This window comes from Nematostella vectensis, chromosome 6, assembly GCF_932526225.1.
Source record: "Nematostella vectensis chromosome 6, jaNemVect1.1, whole genome shotgun sequence".
Lineage (NCBI taxonomy): Eukaryota > Metazoa > Cnidaria > Anthozoa > Actiniaria > Edwardsiidae > Nematostella > Nematostella vectensis.
Genome location: NC_064039.1, coordinates 13,698,104 through 13,717,318, shown reverse-complemented (window position 1 = coordinate 13,717,318; position 19,215 = coordinate 13,698,104). Strand labels below are relative to the sequence as shown.

Genomic DNA, 19,215 nt, shown 5'->3' with positions numbered 1-19,215 from the left:
CTTAGTTTCCTCTGTGTGGAAGAGATCATGTGTGTACGTGTCTATAGTTCTAACCTTGGTTTCCTCTGTGTGGAAGACATCATGTGTGTACGTGTCTAGTTCTAACCTTGGTTTCCTCTGTGTGGAAGAGATCATGTGTGTACGTGTCTAGTTCTAACCTTGGTTTCCTCTGTGTGGAAGAGATCATGTGTGTACGTGTCTAGTTCTAACCTTGGTTTCCTCTGTGTGGAAGAAATAACGTGTGTACGTGTCTAGTTCTAACCTTGGTTTCCCCTGTGTGGAAGAGATCATGTGTGTACGTGTCTAGTTCTAAGCTTGGTTTCCTCTGTGTGGGAGAGATCATGTGTGTACGTGTCTAGTTCTAACCTTGGTTTCCTCTGTGTGGAAGAGATCATGTTTGTACGTGTCTAGTTCTAACCTTGGTTCCTCTGTGTGGAAGAGATCATGTGTGTACGTGTCTAGTTCTAACCTTGGTTTCCTCTGTGTGGAAGAGATCATGTGTGTACGTGTCTAGTTCTAACCTTGGTTTCCTCTGTGTGGAAGAAATAACGTGTGTACGTGTCTAGTTCTAACCTTGGTTTCCCCTGTGTGGAAGAGATCATGTGTGTACGTGTCTAGTTCTAAGCTTGGTTTCCTCTGTGTGGGAGAGATCATGTGTGTACGTGTCTAGTTCTAACCTTGGTTTCCTCTGTGTGGAAGAGATCATGTGTGTACGTGTCTATAGTTCTAACCTTGGTTTCCTCTGTGTGGAAGAGATCATGTGTGTACGTGTCTAGTTCTAACCTTAGTTTCCTCTGTGTGGAAGAGATCATGTGTGTACGTGTCTAGTTCTAACCTTGGTTTCCTCTGTGTGGAAGAGATCATGTGTGTACGTGTCTATAGTTCTAACCTTGGTTTCCTCTGTGTGGAAGACATCATGTGTGTACGTGTCTAGTTCTAACCTTGGTTTCCTCTGTGTGGAAGAGATCATGTGTGTACGTGTCTAGTTCTAACCTTGGTTTCCTCTGTGTGGAAGAGATCATGTGTGTACGTGTCTAGTTCTAACCTTGGTTTCCTCTGTGTGGAAGAAATAACGTGTGTACGTGTCTAGTTCTAACCTTGGTTTCCCCTGTGTGGAAGAGATCATGTGTGTACGTGTCTAGTTCTAAGCTTGGTTTCCTCTGTGTGGAAGAGATCATGTGTGTACGTGTCTAGTTCTAACCTTGGTTTCCTCTGTGTGGAAGAGATCATGTTTGTACGTGTCTAGTTCTAACCTTGGTTCCTCTGTGTGGAAGAGATCATGTGTGTACGTGTCTAGTTCTAACCTTGGTTTCCTCTGTGTGGAAGAGATCATGTGTGTACGTGTCTAGTTCTAACCTTGGTTTCCTCTGTGTGGAAGAAATAACGTGTGTACGTGTCTAGTTCTAACCTTGGTTTCCCCTGTGTGGAAGAGATCATGTGTGTACGTGTCTAGTTCTAACCTTGGTTTCCTCTGTGTGGGAGAGATCATGTGTGTACGTGTCTAGTTCTAACCTTGGTTTCCTCTGTGTGGAAGAGATCATGTGTGTACGTGTCTATAGTTCTAACCTTGGTTTCCTCTGTGTGGAAGAGGTCATGTGTGTACATGTCTATAGTTCTAACCTTGGTTTCCTCTGTGTGGAAGAGATCGTGTGTGTACGTGTCAATAGTTCTAACCTTGGTTTCCTCTGTGTGGAAGAGATCATGTGTGTACGTGTCTAGTTCTAACCTTGGTTTCCTCTGTGTGGAAGAGATCATGTGTGTACGTGTCTAGTTCTAACCTTGGTTTCCTCTGTGTGGAAGAGATCATGTGTGTACGTGTCTATAGTTCTAACCTTGGTTTCCTCTGTGTGGAAGAGATCATGTGTGTACGTGTCTAGTTCTAACCTTAGTTTCCTCTGTGTGGAAGAGATCATGTGTGTACGTGTCTAGTTCTAACCTTGGTTTCCTCTGTGTGGAAGAGATCATGTGTGTACGTGTCTATAGTTCTAACCTTGGTTTCCTCTGTGTGGAAGACATCATGTGTGTACGTGTCTAGTTCTAACCTTGGTTTCCTCTGTGTGGAAGAGATCATGTGTGTACGTGTCTAGTTCTAACCTTGGTTTCCTCTGTGTGGAAGAGATCATGTGTGTACGTGTCTAGTTCTAACTTTGGTTTCCTCTGTGTGGAAGAAATAACGTGTGTACGTGTCTAGTTCTAACCTTGGTTTCCCCTGTGTGGAAGAGATCATGTGTGTACGTGTCTAGTTCTAAGCTTGGTTTCCTCTGTGTGGGAGAGATCATGTGTGTACGTGTCTAGTTCTAACCTTGGTTTCCTCTGTGTGGAAGAGATCATGTGTGTACGTGTCTATAGTTCTAACCTTGGTTTCCTCTGTGTGGAAGAGGTCATGTGTGTACATGTCTATAGTTCTAACCTTGGTTTCCTCTGTGTGGAAGAGATCGTGTGTGTACGTGTCAATAGTTCTAACCTTGGTTTCCTCTGTGTGGAAGAGATCATGTGTGTACGTGTCTAGTTCTAACCTTGGTTTCCTCTGTGTGGAAGAGATCATGTGTGTACGTGTCTAGTTCTAACCTTGGTTTCCTCTGTGTGGAAGAGATCATGTGTGTACGTGTCTATAGTTCTAACCTTGGTTTCCTCTGTGTGGAAGACATCATGTGTGTACGTGTCTATAGTTCTAACCTTGGTTTCCTCTGTGTGGAAGAGATCATTCCCACCAGATGCCAGCCGGCTGGTCACCTCCTCCATGGCCTCTGTACACATGAAACATTATCGGTTAAAGCTGATTTACGTGCTGATTTTGTCGTCCCGATTTTGACTACGTTCACTCGGTGTTGGCCCGACTAAAACAGATGACACAAACAGATTTTTCGTACAGTCAAACAAAAGTAGCGGCCAAACGAGCCACTGAATTATTGGCCGACAATCGGCACAACAAATCGGTGGGTATAGTTCTGCCTTGAGGGAGACGACTGTACTTCAATGCAATTATCTTTTTATTTTTCTTGCTGTTTTACTATTTTTTGCAGTCCTTCAGTTTCACGATGAATATTTTCCCCGTCAGAACGCTTGCACCTACAAGTGGCCACGGTAGCGTGCGTCGTTTATTTTCCGGCCAAAACACACTCGCCTACAGAGGTCTAGTAGATAGACAAATTTTCAAATACATTTTCATACTGACTGTTGCTTCATATCAGTTAGCTTAGAACTCAACGTATATATATGTTTTCCTTTTTTTTAATTTGTTACAACAAATTCACATTTGTGTACGAAACAGACTTTAGTTGTGTCGGGTCCGATTATTCTCTTCACGGACCGAAAGACCAAAGCGGGGAGCCAACAAATCACAGCTTGTAAATCCACCTTTTCTCGAAAATCTAGCCCGAACCACACACAGCACAAGGAAATTGACATAACCTGAGACCTGCAGTGCCACCTACTTGTTATTGGAGACATGAAGTGATCAAACTTCTCATCGTCCTCACCAAGGTCTACCATAAGGAGCCGGCCAAGGGCGATATAGAACGTGGTACGGCACCGCATCTCACTGTATGGCCGCCCGCTTTGAATTCCCAAAAACGGAAAGTGTTCACTCTGCAATATAATCGAGGGAATATCAACATCTTTGTCAGGTTCAAAATGACCGATTGTCAACATCTTGAAAGTCAGCGCACGTTTAAAAGAAAAACAGACGGAGGCTTTTTACTATACTCTTTTTATAAGAATTTTTTTTAGATTTCAACCAAATTCTACGAACATACTGAAAACATGCCGAGAGTCAGATAGAAGCAAATATTGTTGTGTTAGTACGATGCGTTCTAAAATACAAATTGTATATTAAATACATCCTAAAGAGCATTAAAATGCTCCCAAAATAATAACGGCCCAGCCTCAACTGAATTAGAAGTTCTTATAAAAAAAGGGGTGTGTGTTGCCGTGTACTTACAGTGTGGTTATTGAGTACAAACTGGACAGCGTCTAGCTTGACAAGTTTTCGGACACTGCTGTATCTATACGGCATAGTCAAGGGAATTCAAAAATGCAACATGCAGCGATACGTAAAAGGGGCACTTACGAAAAAAGGCGCAAAAATAATTTAATTAGTGCTTTATTAACTACTTACTAACCGAGAGTGAGGTCATGCCGGGAAATATTAAACTGAGGCTTTGGCGTATCGACCGAGGCTTTGCGAGAACAAACTTCTGAAGTAAAATGAAAAAGCCAATCGCTTTGTGCTGCTTTATGATTTGATGGAAATATTGCATTAACAAATAACAGGTACTACTTTTATCTTAAAGAGACTTTTCTGGGTCTTTCACCCCTTGTTATATATTCATTTGCCTTTGTTTATCCGAAATAAAAAAACTCAAGCTTTGTATTTCTTGGTTATCGGTGGCGCTCGCCGGCCCGTCATCTTATTGTCTTTCTTTTTGTCAAAATTTTCCTCTTCAATCTCTTCAGGATAATAAAACTGCGACTCAGAGTGCTCGTTCATTCCCATTTTTTTTTGGTGGCTTTGGTGTTTTGGTGGATTTTGTTTTAGCGAAATTCGTGCAACCGAACAAAACAACGCAAAAAAGCTCACAAAATGTCACGCTCCGGATACGGAAAAAGACGGCCCGCCAACCAACCATTTCTGCTTCTTCTGGGTGTTTGAATTCACTACTCGTATGTTCGCTGTCGCTCATTTTGCAGTTTTAAAATGGAAAAAAAATTCAAAAAACAGAAGATCGTGAAACTTTTTTCGTAGGGCAATACGGAATTCCGTAATGCCCTCAGAGACGACGGGCAATACGGAAATGTCACGACTACCAATAAGCCAATCACAGTGCGCGTAACATCGTAGCCATATAATAAGTAGTAATATTCTAGCGATGTCAAACGCAATGCTAACGCGAAAACAAACTTTTTAGACAGATATATACATTGAAATGCATCTGTCTCGTCGCGAGTGTCGAGGTCAAAGACATATTTTGAGTGTACAAAAAAAAAAACTGAAGACAGAATGAAGATCGGGTAAACACGTGTACAAAATTTCTTAAAGCATCTACGATCAGTGTGAGCTACCTCAATCTCTGTGCAGCCATTATAGTGCACTGAAATTCAATTTAGTTTTATCACTTTTCCTGTCATAAATCGGATTTTTAAATGTGAATATGAAAATGTGACATGCATGGTCTGCTCAAGTGTTCAGTGGCAAAACAAAATTATTGTACAAGCTCGATTTTATCAAGGTCAGACTTTACTGGGAAGTTACAAGGATACCCTACGGAGAGGTCACTGAGGAGTTGTAATGTCTTGGACGTGATGTTCTCACTGCCACCCCAGTACTTCATATTTGTAATGCTGAAAAACAACCATCACTTATCACTTTACATCTCAAAAGTCATTCTCAAAATCAATTCAATAATACCCTTTTCAAAAAGTTCAATAATATCAATCATTGACAATAATGCGGGATCGAACCATGTACATTAATATTCTAAAACAAAAAACCCACAACAATGCCCCCTATATACTACTTACATTTTTCCTATAAAAACGCTGAGCACCATAGATTCGTCATGAAGGCCTAGTCGCTCGGATAAGCGTCTGTAAACCTAAGGGTTAACCGCAAAATCAGCACAAGTCATAAGCCCCAATTAGAATTCTAAAGGCCAATTTAGACAGCACGATTCAGCCGTATGCGACCTATCTATGACATGCCTTGGCCCTGAAAAACACACAGCAACTTTTGCAATCAAAGCAGCGTAGCGGAGTCGAAGGCTGATTTATACTCTGCAACTCGAGTTGTAGAAGGGTTGCATACAACTAAATCGTGTTGTCTAAATTGTTCAAATGTAAGACACTGTGCAATTAGTACCAACATTGCCAAGCAATTCTGATGTCCTTTGCCAGGTTGAACACAAGACAAAGCAAATATTTGCTGATTTACCGGGTTTCCTGTGTAAAATTTACTTGCCAAACCATTTCTAGTGATAGCATCTGAGGTATAACTTTGCTTTCAGGGACCGAATTTTATCGGTCGGATAGCTATTTAATGCTAACCGACAGATAGCTCCTATCAACAGATAAATGGAACCAGGCCCTGGTTTGCAGCATATATGATATGCCACTGTTTTTAAGAGATTTAAAGTTTCATACACGTAGGTCATGCTTGAAAATATAAAATGCAAGAAGACTCAACATGTGAAAACGATTAAAAGAAAAAGCAGTCACTCACCTTTGATGTTTTCTGGGCCTGATCTCCAACATAGATTTTTCTAAATTGCTCAAAGAAACTAACAATTGCAAGCTCAAGCTTTTCACTGCCCCGTTGTGACAGTTGAGAGTCAGTGAGATTCATTAACTGAAGAACCCTATAAAAAATGGAAGATTATATTAATACCATCTGCATGCAAATGTGAAAATGTTTACTATCACGGGCAGAAGAAGGAAATCTAATCACTGGCAAAACACTATAATCAATATTAAAGGGGCAGCGTCATGGTACTGCGCATGTTTAGAGTCAGGGTTTCTTGTAGGCTTTTAATTGTCTACAAACATTTGAACTTTAAGCTGTTAATATCTTGTTAAAATCATATGCGACATTTCAATGAACTTATGATTTTTTTGACAGTTTGTGATCATTTCCTTTGAATTTAAGTCTCACAATGTACCAAAAGCTCATAAGTCAATTTTAGAATTTGACTGAAATTCATTGTGTCCGGGTCGGAGAGCTATTGCAAAGCCCCTACCATGACACTGCCACCTTAAACAACTAAATCTTAAGAAAGTGCAGAAAAAATAATTACAGCCTCCCATCAGAGAGCCCCATAATTCAATTATGAGGAACGTTTTTAGTCATAAACAACCCATACAATCCTGCTCATGACAGACGAAATCTATTATAATCTATCTACTAGGGCGCTGGTCAGACACACCTTTGTTACTGTTTTTAACCTGCATTGAACAAAAACTAAAGTAACAATTTTGCTGCTTAGCTGTGTTCTGTGGTCCGACATGAGTTTTATGGCCTGAGGGGCTTTCTTCTATGCCTATCTGCGCCTTTGTTGTATTATTGCGATCAGTTTGACAGTGTTTCCCTTTATTTTCTATTAAGACAAACTATGTAGAGAAACGAGAAATAACAATCTAAAAAACGTATAATACCTCATTTACCGAATCTAATTGAGAAATATTGCATTAGCTACCCAAGAGCAGGCGATGAAAATGGATGATTTCTGACACTTGGTATTTTTATAGGATGACAAAATGGTCACTGACAGAGACTTTTTATCAATGGTGGGAGGGGTGATACAATATGGCGAGATGACCTTAAATGAATTGAAAAGTAAATATACCAAGACCGAAGGAGTTGTAAAAAAGCAGCATAATGGCCTAGGATGCCAATAAGGTGATGCGCAGTACAATGACAATAGGGGACTTGCGCTAAGAGATCACGTGACTTTTTGGGTTACAAACTTGCGCACGCTCAGGGTTTTGTCTGCAAAATAACGAAACGAAAAGCAAACTTTTCAGCGCTTTCCAATCTGCCAAAAAGTTTCTTTGCCAGACAGGGCTTATTTCCATTGAAAGTTTTTATATTTTCGTCCTTGTATGGCGTGAAGGCCGCAGTCGTTTATGGGGTTTATTTTGGCTGGAATTTGCCATGCAAAATGTCAAGTGACTCCTAAGCGCAAGTCTCCTATTGAGAAAACAATTAAAATCCAGTAATAATAATAAAATACTAACCTACAAACTAGCTCCCCATCCAGTGCATCATACTCGTCTACAGTAGAGTATGTGACACGGCCGCCAATCACAGACCCAATGATATAAACAAGCCATGTTAGACGACCTGAGAAATTGGATCGATCATTGGTACAACAGGAAGTTATTGTACATCTAGGTGGTGTAAAACGGGATAACATGCAAAAAAAAAGGTTCCGCGATACATTGCATTGTATCCATTTTGATATGTTGCCAAACAAATGTTACACGGAATACCTTTCTAGATATTCGTCATTTTGTGTTGCATGTTGTTGAGGGGGGTGCAAAAACACCAAGTGAATTGATGCTTATGTGTTGCGCGGTCAAACGCTTTCCACGATACATCGTATCATGGAAAGTTTTTTTTGTATGTTATCTCGTGTAACACCACCTTCATCCAACCTGCATTCCTATTAGCATCTAATAAGGTAATGGAATAGTCACCCCTGACAAGCAAGTCGTTGGCTAAGTTGTTACTTGTTATCCTCTAGATATTTGAATTTACAGGAAAACCCCTTTTCCCTGAGCCTTTTTTTTTCCAATGAGGTTTGGTTACACATTGCTGGAATATCCCATGGGGTTTGCTTTACCTTCTTGGATAGATACATTTTCAGTTGATGCACCATTGTTGCTTCGCAGTTCCTGGTAACGCTGGGCCGCTTGGTCAAACAGAGAGATTAGTAGATTGCAAGTCTTCTCGTACTCACATCGGCCGATTGTTGACAGCTTTAAAATGAAATAATTTCATCATGGAACAGTAGAAATATACATATTAGCCAACACACTGTAATTGCAGAGATAAGTACCTCCCAAGAGTAAGTGCTTTGCCTAAGAGAAAAAAATCTGAAAGGAACCCCCCATTGAATAAGTGCCTTGCCCAAAAGAAAAAAAGGAAACACCTTCCATGAGTATGGAAAGCGTCTTCTTTAAATGTGTTTCCCTTTATAGACTCCAATGATGAGTAAGGCAAACAGAAAGTACAACATGCCAAAGCATTTAATCATGGAAAGCTTGTTTTGTTATGGTTTTACAAAAGTTGTTTACTCGCTGCACATTGTAAAAAACTTTTTATCTGGAGATAAAACAGATGTTGAAATAAGTGCTTTTTCTGTATAAAAACCTTTTGCTGGGGACATTAAAAATCAAATAAGCGCCCTGGCACTTTTTCAATCAAATTGTAACAAATAAAATTGAGTTTTAAATTGCACAGCAATATTCTGTTACTAATTATTTTACAAATATATTAATTATATTGCAACTAGTGAGTCAGAAGATATATCTTCATTAATAATTAAAGTTCCATCTTTAAGTACCTGCTCTAGCTGTTGTTGTACAGTTCCTGTGTCATCCAGGGGGTCTTCAGCACCCTCCCTGACAAACAGAGAAATACAGGCTTCACTTCAAGTCCATTCACAAATTGACAATTCTGTAGGGGGGAGGGGCGGGGGGTGGAGGGGAGTGGCACAGTTGACAAGGCACTGGAGGTGGCCCTGTGGTCCGCGTTTGATTCCCAGTTCTGTCGCTAATTGAGTTTGTCAATCGCCTTTGCTTTGAAGGTTTCCTCCAGGTTCTTGTTTTTCCTCCTTTTACAAAAGCCAACCATTTCAATCCTGAACTGTCTAGCATTCTTATTCTAACGCCTTTATCTCAAATACATTCTCCACCCCAATAATTCAGCATTACAGCTGCAAGGATGGTGATTGCCTCAAATTTATTTATTCGTTTCTATTTAACTCACACTATGCAAGGGCAAAGGGGGTAGTTTGGAAACTTCTGGCTAGACACTTTAACCATATGGTAGCTACTGTATACCTATTCTAACAATACCATCACATGAATAACAGTACCTTACAACCACTTCTACAGATGCTAGACGTGACGTTATGTAAGCATTTGTTACCTGGAAATATATTACAAAGTGTTACAGTATGAACTAAGATATATTTTGAGACTATTATAGCATTATTGTGCAACCTCTGTGCAAACAATATGACTGAACTCAGCAAGGGAATTATTTGCTCACGGTGGTATAATTGAATGCATGCTATTCGCAGTCGAGAAATGGACTTATATTCTTGGCGGTTGTGCAACAACAAATTCCGCTATAATGTCACTAGGACTTACTTCAGGTGTATATGTCTCCAAAAGGTGTGGCTCTGTGCTTTTCACATACGGCATGGATGCAACCATTCTCTGCCACAAGCTGAGCAGGTAGTGAACACTATTTGGGGGGAATTGCCACATCTACAAATGAAGATACGGGTGAGTAGCCTGACCAACAGACATATTTAAATAGACAAATCTTAATAGACAGACAAAGACAAATGAACAGTTGCGAAGGCTAAAAGCCAAATTACTTTATTTAATCCATCTAAACAAATCAATGGCTTTCATGTTTTCACTGATCATAAACCATTTGAATGGGAATTGATTGGTCATGGAGGTATAATTGACTACACACTATTTCCAGGAGAGAAATAGAATCTCTAAGAATTCTGAGAGACAGATTGATACACACACATGCACAAGTAGACTGGCCCTATACTGAAATTGATCTGTGTATGAAATTTTAAAACACAAAATTTATCCCTTAAGATATTTACCTGCATACATCCTGTCACGGTGAAATTAGTGATGAGGGCGATAAACTCTGCATACCCCTCCACTTTGACCAGTTCGCCCAGCTGATAGTTGGACTTTAGCCTGGCCAGCAGTCGACAGAACTCATGGTAGTTGTTAGGGTGCGATAGCAGCTAATAAAAAGGTCAAGAAACAAAGTAATATCCAGCAAAAAAACACCTTATTAATAAAAGCTAAGTAAAGTTTAATAAAATTTTGAAAATAAACATTGGGATGGGTTGTTGTTTTCTTGACTTGAGGGACATGATGGAAACAGGCAAATAAGCTTATTTCACATCAAATAAGCCAGAGAAATCATTTAGGTATTTAATGAGTAATAATAAACAAAACATCAAATGCATCTTTTAAAATTTTGATGTGACATCTTGTAAAGTTTCCTTGAAATTAGTAGATTTCACCCCAGCACGAGGATGATCAAGGAAACTCAGCCCGTAATGTAAGGAACCGACAGCCACTGTACAAATAAAACCCTTGATTTCTTAGTGCAATTGACCTATTTAGTGGATGTGTGATTAGGGTTCTATACCTTTTCTACTTGGGGAGCCTCCATGATCTGTTTGACACCCTTAACCAGCTGCTCCAAGTATTTTGCTCGCTCATTGTTGTTAAACAGTGATCGCCTGACTGAGGCAAGCTGAACCAAGCATGATAAGGCCTGCAAAACACCAACACTACCTTAAAATGACTTAAAACATGTAATTTTAGCTGGGCATAAACAATAGATAAAAAAAAAACACAGATAAAATACATCATCACAAAGATGTAAATTCAAGGTAAATTCAACTTTGTTCTCACCATTGGTGACAGTGTTGGTGGTAGGGAAGCATAGAGGTTGAAGAATAACTGTAAGGTGGTGTAATCCAAAAATACTGACAAGGGAGAAAAAAAAAACAAGAAATAAACAAAGTTAAGAAAACAACAGGGAAGAATGCTGTTCTCAAGGCGCTAAAACAATGATAGGTGGTTGTGTGAGAGACAGGCAGATAACAGGCAAGGAGGGGAATGAAGGGTGCAGGGTAGGTTTTGAAGAAAGGAAGGCAGAGCATGAAGCGAGGAGGTAATAAGGAGGAGTGTGTAGGGAGGGTAGAATGAAGAGGGTGGGGAGTGAAGGGAGGAGGGTGGGCAGTGAAGGGAGGAGGGTGGGCAGTGAAGGGAGGAGGGCGGGCAGTCAAGGGAGGAGGGCGGGCAGTCAAGGGAGGAGGGCGGGCAGTGAAGGGAGGAGGGCGGGCAGTGAAGGGAGGAGGGCGGGCAGTGAAGGGAGGAGGGCGGGCAGTGAAGGGAGGAGGGCGGGCAGTGAAGGGAGGAGGGCGGGCAGTGAAGGGAGGAGGGCGGGCAGTGAAGGGAGGAGGGTGGGCAGTGAAGGGAGGAGGGCGGGAAGTGAAGGGAGGAGGGTGGGCAGTGAAGGGAGGAGGGCGGGCAGTGAAGGGAGGAGGGTGGGCAGTGAAGGGAGGAGGGCGGGCAGTGAAGGGAGGAGGGTGGGCAGTGAAGGGAGGAGGGTGGGCAGTGAAGGGAGGAGGGCGGGAAGTGAAGGGAGGAGGGTGGGCAGTGAAGGGAGGAGGGCGGGCAGTGAAGGGAGGAGGGCGGGCAGTGAAGGGAGGAGGGTGGGCAGTGAAGGGAGGAGGGAGGGGAGTGAAGGGAGGAGGGCGGGAGTGAAGGGTGGAGGGCGGGCAGTAAAGGGAAGAGGGCGGGCAGTGAAGGGAGGAGGGTGGGGAGTGAAGGGAGGAGGGTGGGGAGTGAAGGGAGGAGGGCGGGCAGTGAAGGGAGGAGGGTGGGCAGTGAAGGGAGGAGGGTGGGCAGTGAAGGGAGGAGGGTGGGCAGAGAAGGGAGGAGGGGGGAATGAAGGGAGGAGGGTGGGCAGTAAAGGGAGGAGGGGGGAATGAAGGGAGGAGGGGGGGCAGTGAAGGGAGGAGGGTGGGCAGTGAAGGGAGGAGGGTGGGCAGTGAAGGGAGGAGGGCGGGCAGTGAAGGGAGGAGGACGGGCAGTGAAGGGAGGAGGGAGGGGAGTGAAGGGAGGAGGGCGGGAGTGAAGGGTGGAGGGCGGGCAGTAAAGGGAAGAGGGCGGGCAGTGAAGGGAGGAGGGTGGGGAGTGAAGGGAGGAGGGCGGGCAGTGAAGGGAGGAGGGTGGGCAGTGAAGGGAGGAGGGCGGGAAGTGAAGGGAGGAGGGTGGGCAGAGAAGGGAGGAGGGGGGAATGAAGGGAGGAGGGTGGGCGGTAAAGGGAGGAGGGGGGAATGAAGGGAGGAGGGGGGGCAGTGAAGGGAGGAGGGTGGGCAGTGAAGGGAGGAGGGAGGGGAGTGAAGGGAGGAGGGCGGGCAGTAAAGGGAAGAGGGCGGGCAGTAAAGGGAAGAGGGCGGGCAGTAAAGGGAGGAGGGTGGGCAGTGAAGGGAGGAGGGTGGGGAGTGAAGGGAGGAGGGTGGGGAGTGAAGGGAGGAGGGCGGGCAGTGAAGGGAGGAGGGTGGGCAGTGAAGGGAGGAGGGTGGGCAGTGAAGGGAGGAGGGTGGGCAGAGAAGGGAGGAGGGGGGAATGAAGGGAGGAGGGTGGGCAGTAAAGGGAGGAGGGGGGAATGAAGGGAGGAGGGGGGGCAGTGAAGGGAGGAGGGTGGGCAGTGAAGGGAGGAGGGAGGGGAGTGAAGGGAGGAGGGCGGGGAGTGAAGGGAGGAGGGCGGGTAGTGAAGGGAGGAGGGCGGGGAGTGAAGGGAGGACGGCGGAGATTGAGGGGAGGAGGGGGGGAATGAAGGGAGTGAAGGGAGGAGGGCGGGAAGTGAAGGGAGGAGGGCGGGGAGTGAAGGGAGGAGGGCGGGGATTGAAGGGAGGAGGGGGGAATGAAGGGGGGAGGGCGTGGAGTGAAGGGAGGAGGGCGGGGAGTTAAGGGAGGAGGGAAAAGGGAGGGTAGACAGATGAGAGTGGGGAATAAAGGGAGGAGGGTGGACAGTGAAGGGAGGAGGGCGGTTAGTGAAAGGAGGAGGGAAAGGGAAGGTTGACGGATGAGGGTTGGGAATAAAGGGAGAGGTGATGGTAGTGAGGGGAGGAGGGTTGGGATTGAAGGGAAGAGTGCAGGAAGTGAAGGGAGGAGGGTAAAGGGAGGGTAGACGGATGAGGGTGGGGAATAAAGGGAGGAGAGTGGGAAGTAAAGGGAGATTTGTGGGGAGCCCCCACCTGCTCTCCAGCTTGTTGGAATCTGCACAGTGCCAAGATCATCTGCGGACTCATCCATGGATGTTCCAATGAAGTCAAATGACAGGCAGTTACAAGTCAGACTCAACAGCTGATTCATCAATGAATGCTGGAAAAAGCAAATCAAGTTAATTGACCATGTGCGATCTAACATAGCAAAATAGATCAACAAAAAATGTCTATACTGGTTACTATGGATACTGGTTACAGGACTATTGAATCATGGTGCAACCCTTAAGTGAATGATGAAGTACCTGGCTTTCGTTCTGCAGATTCAACTGCTCCTGGTATGCCTGGACAATAATAAACAACAAAAATATAAGTAACACAACAGTGCACTTTAAATTTGAAACTGCGTCAAGAAACACAGATAAAAAAGTGTTGTATAGCAGCAGGAAGTTTCTACAAACCTTCTATGGGCAGAACAAGTACAACCCTTCGTGAAAAAGATTAAACAGTATTTTGAAAGGTAAGATATTTGCTACAGTACCTGTCTGAGAAGTGTAAGAGAGAGTTGGAAAATATCATGAAGTAATGTATCCCTAAATGATGACGCAATCTGTAAAATAACAACAAAGATCTTAGACATGTATAATCAAAACTGCCATTGACAGTCAAACAAGATGGTTAAGTATGTATATAGTCCATCACTCCCCTCCTAACCTGACACAAACACAACTTAAGAGACCTTCTATACCAACACAAAAGAAAATTGTTTTTGAGAAGTCAAGCAAACAACAAACGAGTCGCTAGTCAACTAATGAGTTAATATAAAATGCAATACCTTCCTATGCTTGGTGAGAGATCTTGTAGAATCAGACTGAAAAAAATTCACACCAAAAGATTGTCTCAATACTCTTATGGTTATAGCCAGAAATTAATAGAGAGCCACTATGACTGCAGGTTGTGATAGTCTAATTTTTAGATGTGTACAAGAGAGTCTGCTGTCCTTCCTCTCTTCCCCCTGATAAACAGAGATGACAGAGTAAAGGGGGAGGAGGTACAATCACTGTATTACAATGAATCAACCTTGCACTTTGCAAACAATTTGGCATGCAGTACCAAATTTGTTCAATGCCGCCTTATGATAAAAAACACAAGTCTTGCTGAAGTGTAACAGCCACGGGGGTTCTATATGAAATTGCATTTTTAGGGCTTCTGGGGTATTTCTCAGGGTAGCAATGTTTAGAGTGCAGGTATTTTAGGGCTATTTTTCAAATTTCCTGATGATTATCCATATCACTTTAACCCTGACGAACCCCCACGTTAATCAGATTGGGAAACAGAAGAAGCATGGCAGACTCTTAACATACATACACCATTGAAAATCAGGCAAGACAATATCGCAAAGGAGTTGCAATATATAATATTTTCCATCTATTTATAATCATAACTCGGGACCTCACACTGACAAATTCTTATTTTATTTTTACCTGATTCATTTCACAAACAAGCTGTGAAAGGATCTGTACACCAATGATGCAATGGTCGACAGAACTCTAGAGGAATAACAGAAAAGACAACAAAACTTCATTTATTGAACAAAAATTTCTTCTTAAGATTTATTTAATCAAGCATTGATGTCTTATAGATATGTGGGTAGCTGGGATTACCTGTAGAAATTTGCCGACATCATCATTTATTGTCCGGAAGACAAGCTCACTCTTGTGAGTATCAAACCAACTTAGTTTAGTGAGTCGAGTCAGCAGCTGGAAAAAGAGTGCAAAAAAAAAAAAAAAAAATGAAAAACAACTACAAACAATATAATATTACCCCATAGAATATTTAGGCTCATCTAACTCTTAACTTAGACAATACATGGACAGCATATCTGATATAAAAACCACAAGGTGATCATCAGAGCTTGTTTTGATAGATTGAGCAGTTCAAGAAAACCTGACAATAACTGCTTTTCTTTGTTCTTATCAACAGTGCAATATGATCAGCTATTGGGACTTAAATACTTAAAAGTCATCTGGCATCATTTAAAAATGCTTTCAGTGACAGATTTTTTTAGCTACAACATCGGAATATTTATACCTTTGAGTCCCCATCAGCCACTATTTTGTTTTTCAATATGAAATGAAAACAATGCAAAGGAGTGGCTGGCTAGATCTCTTTAAATATTTACTGTTGCCTTAAAGTTTACCTGTATTAGAGCTTGTGACACGAAGGAAGCTAGTTTGGGTCTTGTACCCAGATAGTTTAGGACATAATTTCCTGTTAAAATAAAACCATCATCAGGTAGCAATAACAAAAGAAATCAGAGAGAAAAAATCGTTAGGAAAATCAGATATTCTGATGGACTCTGCATAGTGTTAATAGTCCAAAAACTTGTCATAGATTGCTTTATCTACTCTAACAAACACTGTGGCACTTTTTTATGATGTAGGTTCTGTGGTAGAGTTTTTAATTATTTTGTATTAGAACTTTTTAAAATTTTTACTCACGTATATCAACCCTCTGCTCGACAGGAAATGTAGCATTTCTGCTGATGAGCCTCGTAAGGGAAGATGCAGCAAGAAGTTGTGAGTAAGACGACTGAAAAAACAAGGCATTCGAATTAAAGGGTGTTGATCAGAGGGTGAGATTGTTTTTCAAATCCCATTGATTATTCAGTGGAACCTGGATTTTACGATATGCCTCGGAAGAAAGAAAATATATTGTAAAATCCAGATCGAATGTATCAAGTACAATTCAAGAAGAAGGGTGTACATCGGCTGCTTATCCACTATCCATTTAACATTTCAGTGGATTTCTTGTGAATTTTTAGGTAACTATAATAATATTTTATTCAATTCTGACTCCTGCAGTTTGAGACTTGATTACAGTAACAGATGGTGAGCAGCATGACAAACATAAGATCAAAGGTCTCTTTGCTCTTGTAGCTAGAGCATGTCAGGTGGAACTTGAACCTAGCGTGTATTGTTGCGTTTTTTATATTCCTTGAGAAAAAAAGCTTATGTATAGGGTGATCTATAGATACATTTTCTACAGAGATCTTGTCTACAGTCCTCTAGGCTTCTAATATTATCAACAACTTTTCATGTTCGTTTTCTAGTTTTTTTCACCCTGGGTGCACCGTCATGTAAAGATAGCCTGTTATAATCAAGTTTATATATACAGCCTGTATATAGCCTGATTAATAGCATCAACATTTTTGTCACAAGTTATTTCACTAGACAAGGAAAATGGGAAAGAATTGAATGTAAAGTGGAAAACAAGAAAAACAAACTAACAAATTAATGAAGTTAAAAGAGAGTATAAACAACAGAAAATAATCAGTAAAGTTATAAAATGCTAAGAAAAAGCAATGTTTTAGAAAAGGAATTGGTTTTGTATCTCCTGTATTATGCCCTGTCCGAATACAAAAGCGCAACGAAAATCTGCACACATGTGCCTAACATCGTACATTGTTGTACATTGAATATGCTAATAAATAACAAAACCAAACATGCAACCAACGTGAGACTAAAATAAAACAACTTCCCCAAACCCTTAGTTATCCAAATAAGCCCTAAAACCTTGAAGATCGAACAAAAACTAAGCAGCTAAATTGTCTACTTACATTTCCTCTCTCCAGAAGGAATTGACATTTTGTCAGACAGTCGGGAGAGCTCGTAAAATTCACCAGAGCTTTTTCCGCGGCGTTTCTCGATGCAGTGTCGGTCGCTTCGTAAAGCTGCTTGCAAAGGAGCTCCAGTTGAGCTATCTCCTGGAAGAGAGGAATAGAAATCGTGAGAGTGTGAAGAGTTAGTCGTGGAATAATTCAAGATGTTCTACACACGCGTTCTACCTGTTCGTCCATGTTGTTTTGGACGGGACGTGGCTCCAGTCTCTTCAGCATGCGCAGAACTTATATCACCGCTGATGACGTCACATTTAGATGCAGGCACTACATTCGCACTAAAAATGGCGGGAAATTTTTAGCATGGCGATAAAACATATGGCGGGAGTATTTTTTTATATAAGCTCTCATACATTTAATTTTTCCTTATACTTAGGCGCGAAGAGTCTATGAGGCCTATCTTTTTGGGTGGCGTTTGTTTATAGAAAAGATACAATAAAATGTTTTTAGTCAACTGGCGTAATAAAAATAGGGCAGCAAACGATGTTGCTAAAAAAAGCTCGCGGCCAAAGCTGGCGGTCACAACACACGACCCATTGTGGAACTGTTCGCTTAAAACACGTAACCGCCGGATACCACAATTTCAGGTCCTACGTAGCAGTAGCGGATCTAAGTGGAGGGTTTAGTGGGTTTAACCCCCTCCCCTCTTTTGGGCTGTCAGAAACTCCAAAAAGCCCCTCCCCCCTTTGTCACCGAGCGAAACCCCTCTTAAGCGAAAAGCTAGATCCGCCCCTGCGTAGTTTTGCTGTCTGGGTCACGCATGTTGTATTTTCACCCTAAATTTAGCATGGATACAATGTTGACAAATGCGTGGGCAGTTGGTAGGGGGGTTAAGGGGCATACTCCGCGGAGAAATTTTGCTTTGAAACGCTAAACCCCATCAAATTTAATGCAAAATTGGCAATGATTACTTCTATGTTCGTAGCCCAACCTGCACTGGTATGTTTATTTTTCTAAATTTCTACTGCAATAGGCGACTTGCACTAACTGATCACGTAACCTTGTGGGTGGCAAATTCAAGCCAAAATAAAAACAGACTGCGCCCGCCACGCCAGAGAACGACGAAAAAATAAAATCTTTAAATGAAAATAAGCCTTTCTGACACAGAAACTTTCTGGTTTACTCGTGAGTGCTAAATAAGCAGCTTTTTGTTATTGTAATTTTGCCGCTGTAAGCGTGATGAGCGCGCGCGAGTTTACCATCTGAAAAGTCACGTGATAGTCCCCAATTGTTCGCAAAACGACCTCAAACCTAAAGAGGTGGAAAATTTTGACTGGAGAGCGAAGGAAAACGCATTTGTTTTTTATATTTTGTCAAAAGACATTGACATGACTATTAATAAAGCATTGCCAATGTGTTGGCATGTCTACCGGCATATATACATACACGGCATATCAGCCAAACAATCAATCAATCAATCAATCAATCAATCAATCAATCAATCAATCAATCAATCAATCAATCAATCAATCAATCAATCAATCAATCAATCAATCAATCAATCAATCAATCAATCAATCAATCAATCAATCAATCGATCGATCGATCAATCAATCAATTCTATTGGTAAAACTTGGTGATAACATACATTGAAAGAGCCAAAGCCGGAGGTTTAAGTGGCTTAATGTCAGATATATTAAGAATACAGGAGTGAAGGATCGATGTATAGCTTGGTACAATGAAAAAATATATATAATAATACAATAAGAATATAATATTAATAACAATATTTAAACTAAACTAAAATCGTTGGCTTGTAGTAGAGGTCGCCATCGGACTTCCAGATGTTGGTGAAAAAGGAAAGATTATGGATCAAGGAAGTGGTGTTTGAGTTTGTATCTGAAGTTGTGGGGGTTTAAGGAATTTCTAAGGGAGAGTGGAATATCATTCCAGATGGTAGGGGCTTGATAGGAGATGGAGAAGTGATATATGGTGTTTTTTTATGTAAATTATGCTTTGAGCGCGTGGAGTAATTGTGTATATCGGAATTGACACACAAGATTGAGGATAGAGACAGGGGTAGTAAGTTAG

The 19,215-nt window shown here is 41.9% G+C and overlaps 1 protein-coding gene across 1 annotated transcript in view; it reads right to left on the bottom strand.

The window, feature by feature from the left end:
• The window catches only part of LOC5520995 (exportin-7), a 31,349-nt gene extending 13,938 nt beyond the window's left edge, over nt 1–17,411 (bottom strand). The window contains exons 1-24 of the mRNA XM_048728863.1: nt 17,353–17,411; nt 17,125–17,271; nt 16,007–16,097; nt 15,706–15,776; nt 15,170–15,265; nt 14,990–15,055; nt 14,341–14,376; nt 14,047–14,115; nt 13,811–13,849; nt 13,539–13,665; nt 11,182–11,255; nt 10,913–11,041; nt 10,350–10,499; nt 9,871–9,990; nt 9,594–9,646; nt 9,060–9,117; nt 8,337–8,472; nt 7,729–7,834; nt 6,218–6,353; nt 5,521–5,594; nt 5,260–5,340; nt 3,941–4,004; nt 3,435–3,588; nt 2,677–2,747 (exon numbers count right to left, since the gene is read on the bottom strand). Coding sequence (XP_048584820.1) covers nt 2,677–2,747; nt 3,435–3,588; nt 3,941–4,004; nt 5,260–5,340; nt 5,521–5,594; nt 6,218–6,353; nt 7,729–7,834; nt 8,337–8,472; nt 9,060–9,117; nt 9,594–9,646; nt 9,871–9,990; nt 10,350–10,499; nt 10,913–11,041; nt 11,182–11,255; nt 13,539–13,665; nt 13,811–13,849; nt 14,047–14,115; nt 14,341–14,376; nt 14,990–15,055; nt 15,170–15,265; nt 15,706–15,776; nt 16,007–16,097; nt 17,125–17,271; nt 17,353–17,403 — 2,199 coding nt within the window. The 5' untranslated portion in view covers nt 17,404–17,411. The remainder of the gene's footprint in view (nt 1–2,676; nt 2,748–3,434; nt 3,589–3,940; nt 4,005–5,259; nt 5,341–5,520; nt 5,595–6,217; nt 6,354–7,728; nt 7,835–8,336; nt 8,473–9,059; nt 9,118–9,593; nt 9,647–9,870; nt 9,991–10,349; nt 10,500–10,912; nt 11,042–11,181; nt 11,256–13,538; nt 13,666–13,810; nt 13,850–14,046; nt 14,116–14,340; nt 14,377–14,989; nt 15,056–15,169; nt 15,266–15,705; nt 15,777–16,006; nt 16,098–17,124; nt 17,272–17,352) is intronic.
• Between the last annotated feature and the right edge of the window lie 1,804 nt (nt 17,412–19,215).